The 4541-nt window shown below is 50.3% G+C and overlaps 1 protein-coding gene across 1 annotated transcript in view; it reads right to left on the bottom strand.

Annotated features, from left to right (window-relative positions):
* ITFG1 (integrin alpha FG-GAP repeat containing 1) overlaps positions 1–4541 on the bottom strand; it is a 48961-nt gene that overhangs the window by 38633 nt on the left and 5787 nt on the right. The window contains exons 3-4 of the mRNA XM_006764894.2: positions 3438–3495; positions 2054–2128 (exon numbers count right to left, since the gene is read on the bottom strand). Of these exons, the coding sequence (XP_006764957.2) occupies positions 2054–2128; positions 3438–3495 (133 nt within the window). The remainder of the gene's footprint in view (positions 1–2053; positions 2129–3437; positions 3496–4541) is intronic.

Below are 4541 nucleotides of genomic sequence, written 5' to 3'. Positions count from 1 at the left end.
AACGTCTGCCATATAATCAATCCGCAGAGCCAGGCCTCACTGTCTCACCAGCCTCCAAAAGAAAGTTATTTCTGTCTGAAGGAGTCTGACCTCATTTCTCCAGTTCACATAAATGTGTGAATATGCATCTCAAGGAAGATGATAAAAACTGCCAAGGACAGACTACAGAGTGTAGGGCAGATCACCCAAAGCAGCCAACGTTAAAATAATGACACCAGCAGGACGGATTGACAATTACTAAGTTTTTTTAAATCCTCGCCTGAGGATACCCCCCTCCCCTGACTCATTTCTAGAGAGAGTAGAAGGGAGGTAGGAGGGGGAGAGAGAGAGAGAGAGAGAAACATGGACTGGCTGCCTCCCCCACATCCCCGACTAGGGCGGGGATCGAACCTGCCACCGAAGTACATGCCCTCGACAGGGAACGGACCCGCAGCCCTTTGGTGTGTGGGCCCCGCTCTGACCATTCAGTGAACCAGCCAGGGGCAGAACCAGTTCTAAAAGCCATAGTTTTTCATGAATCATCCGAGAGGCAAAATCTGATACAGAATTCACAAGGAAATAAGCTATTGACTATCACATGATATTCTAGGTAGGTTTCCTGTAGACCCAGGAGAAAGTCCATGAAGATTCTAGACAGGTTCCTGCACAGTCCCAGCAACAGGCAAACTCGCAGGCCTGGCTGTGGCAGGAGTGGCCCGTGCAGCCCCCAACCCTCCCCCTCCCCCACCACAGCCCCTGGCCACCAAGGCAGGTCCCACAACCCCCCACTCCCCCGACACACACGCGGATGCAGGCGAAGCCAAAGCAGGACCTCCCTCCACTGGCCTGTTAACCAGGGTTCTCTTCCAGGCGCTTTTCAAAGCTTGGGGGGTAAACAAGCCTCTGGTTCAGGATTCACAGCAAGTCAAAGGTCACTATGAACAGCAGCAAGACACCCACGTTCTTGACTGCAAACCTTTGGAAAAAGTGACAGGAAGTGAGAGCTTCTCTTCATCACCTTGAATTTTAACAACGGACTCATCTGCGGGCCTGTGAATCACATCTCAAAACCTAACCATAAAAATACGCGGCTTCTCCAAAGCACAGAAGAAGCTGCCATTGATTTCCAAGCCCCTGGGCAGGTGATGGGTCCAGGGAAGCGTCTGTGTGCTGGGAAGGCAAGAGTAAATACTGCACTCTGTCCCCAGGAACCAAAATGTGGCTTCATTTGCAAAATCCCTCTTAGCGCTTTTGTGATCCGATACAAGAGAAGTAGCCAAGCGGAACAGGCTAGTGAAAAGTGCCCTGTCGTGAACTCTGTGTTAGGACAGCTCTGTTTTAAGCCTAGAGGAACTGTGATGAAGATCTTAGAACTGGCCCGGCCGGTGGGGCTCAGTGGCTGAGCACTGACCTGTGAGCCAGGAGATCATGGTTTGATTCCCGGTCAGGGCACAGGCCCAAGTTGCGGGCTTAATCCCCACTGTGGGGCGTGCAGGAGGCAGCTGATCCATGACCCCCATCATTGATGTTCCTATCTCTCTGTCCCTCTCCCTTCCTCTCTGAAATCAATAAAAATATATTTTAAAAAATGATCTTAGAATTGCAAGGCTCCAGATGGTTTTTCCCGAGAACAGCTGCTGGGATGGGAAGAATCCTCGCACGCCACTGGTGAAGGAGAAAGTGTACACGGAAGAGCCCCAGGGCGAGGGAGGAGTGTTTACTCTGATAGGCAGTCATTGCTCACTGAGCAAATACAAGGAAAAGGAAGGCAGTGCATCCCTGAGCCCGGGCGCTGAGGCGGAGGATCAGGCTCCATCCAATGACCCAGCCTGCACACGGCCCCGGGGCCTAGGTCTCCTGTGTCCAGAGGGAAGGGAGAGGCGGCTGCTCTCCTCAGAGCGCACTGCAGCCCCAACCGGACGGCCCGGGAGCGCTCACGCGGACCAGACGCCCTTTCCGCGTCTTTCCCACCAAGGGTTTCCAGTGGCTAATGCCATTGGCTCACACAGGCACAGTCCCCGTAGGGCTGACACCTACACTGAATTACACGGTAATAAGCATGTCGTTTACTCACCCTCCTAACAGAATCTGTGGCTGGCTGGCTTCATGCGTGACGCCAAACACATCAGGAATTAAATCACCATTGAAGCTGAAAAGAAAACACGAGGCAGCGATTTTATCCAATTCTCAACCATGGCTTTAGAAGGAAAGGACCCCCGGGAGGGGTGGGAGACATCAGATGCTCACAGCGTCTGCTGTGGTCCAGGAAGGTCAGCAGAAGGGACAGGGTCACCTCCAGGCAAAGGGTTTAGCTGTGGTCACCAGACGCTCCGGCCCCCGTCGTGGCCACGAGGAGAGCACGTGCCTCAGGGTCCGGCTGCACACAGGGTGCAGGGTGAGCAGGACTAAACCTGTGCTCTAGACCCTGGGGCTGCCGCCACCTCTGCCTGACCGCGTCCATCCCCGGGGGACACGGAGACGCCACTTACTGCAGAACCTGACCCAACCTGTTCAGTCAGATGGACTTAGGAGAAATAACCGGCTGGTATCCAAGTCCAAAGTGGCCGCTGCATGTTGCGATAACAATGAAAACATGCAGCAATGGAAGAAACCAAGCTGAGTGCCGTAAGGAGATCAGTCCATGGGTTTACAGAGCTCTGAGGGCCACTGACCTATTGATGTTATGACTGTGACTTTAAGAACTATGAAAGGACAGAGTGGCCATGTGCTGCCTGTCCCCCAAATGATCTCTACCGCATTCCCGAAATCCCTGAAATCCGTATTAATTTTATCCCTGTACGTGTCTGTATTGAGGAAATAAGTGAGAACGTTAGGAAGAGCTATAAAAAAAGACAAAAGTTTCTCCTCAATATAAAAACCCGTGTAAAACACAGGAGGAAACCCTGTACTCTGGATATCCACCCATGAAGTAACAGTTTTACCCCAAAGCAGTTCTCTTAATTCCCTGATTAATGACATGGCTGGAATTATCGTGGATCCGTAACAGACACAATCAAAACTACTAAGACAGAAAGAAAACACAAATCTCCTCTTCTTTCAAAAATACCGAATTTCATTTTCCTCTTTCCTCCTTCATGGCAAATAAATACATCACTGAGAGCCCGGGCTCCTATCGGCTTTAAAGAGAGAATGAATTTAGTGTCAATACTACTTAGCAAAGTAGTTTTTAAAAAATATATATTTTTATTGATTTCAGAGAAGAAGGAGAGGGAGAGAATCATGGATCGGCTGCTTCCTGCACGCCCCCCAGTGGGGATCGAGCCCACAACCCAGGCCTGTGCCCTGACAGGGAATCGAACCGCGACCTCCTGGTTCACAGGTCAATGCTCAACCGCTGAGCCACACTGGCCGGGCAGCAAAGTAGTTTTTCATGTGAAAAATTTTATTTTATGTTTGTACATTTAAAATGACTCAAAGAGAAGCAAATGCATACTTACTCCATAATCAAAGGTTCATCTTGAAAAGTCCTATTGAGCATGGTCATGTTATTAGGATCTGTAAAGAAAGCAAAAACATAAATACAGGCCCTCTGTATTACCTTTATATCCACCTGTAGGACAAAGATAGTCTTTCAATTATTTTCAAGATTCGTCTCTAACGAATTCCAACTGTTACCATTACGGAGACACTACAAACAGAACTCAACCGACAGCCCGTTTGTAAAGACAAACCACCGGGCGAGTTCACGCCACAGTGACGACCGGCCTGACACCAACTTCCACTTGCGCTTCCCTTGACCCACCACGCGGGCCTCCTCCTTCAGGTCCGTGCTGACGGGCTGAATCTGGAGCAGGAGAGTCCTGTCTACATCCCCATGTGACAGAAAACACGACTGCGCCCCTCCAGGAACAAAGCTGCCCACTTCGCTACGATGAACTGGCTTCAGATAAGACTGGAGGTCTGGAGGGGACGTGGTCTGACTCTCAACCCTGCCCCCACCGGCAGTGCCTCCCTGGCAGCCTTTCTCAGCCAGCCTGGCATCTGAGACTCAGAGGTAAGCATGAGCCTTGCCCACTGGGTGCACTGGGCGTTCCGGAAGGCAGGCGTGCGGGGACGCACAGCAGGAGGGTCTGATCGCTGAACTGTGAGTCCCAGAGGCAGGTGCAGGGCACCCAGTTTTCGGGGGAGAATTACAGCGGGTGGGCACAGGGGCATCCTGGCAGGTGCTGTGCAATGGCCACTTTCTGATGGTGAAGAGGCAGTCGCTTCCTTGCAGGCTTTGGGGACTGTTCCAGAAAGTTCAGCCTACGGTGTGCTCTTCAGCCATCAAAACCCTCTAATAAATCTCTCTTCTTAAGCTATCCAGACTAAATTGTTTTCTGGAACTGACCTCAGAACAGGTCTAGGTTGAGAATGAAAAATCAGAAAATGGACTTTTTTTTTTACACAATCACTGACACTCAAGAACTGCAATTTTTTAAAAAAAATCTGACTTCAGAACAAAATGTTTGCTACATAAGAATACCCTTTCCTTTCCAATGGTAAATAGTAAAAACTCCTAAGACAAATTCACCTAATGTTTGATTTTTCCCCCAGCAGAT

The sequence above is a fragment of the Myotis davidii genome, unplaced genomic scaffold (genome assembly GCF_000327345.1).
Source record: "Myotis davidii unplaced genomic scaffold, ASM32734v1 scaffold181, whole genome shotgun sequence".
Lineage (NCBI taxonomy): Eukaryota > Metazoa > Chordata > Mammalia > Chiroptera > Vespertilionidae > Myotis > Myotis davidii.
The sequence above is the reverse complement of the archived record's forward strand: the minus strand, read 5'-3'. Positions and strand labels throughout refer to the sequence as shown.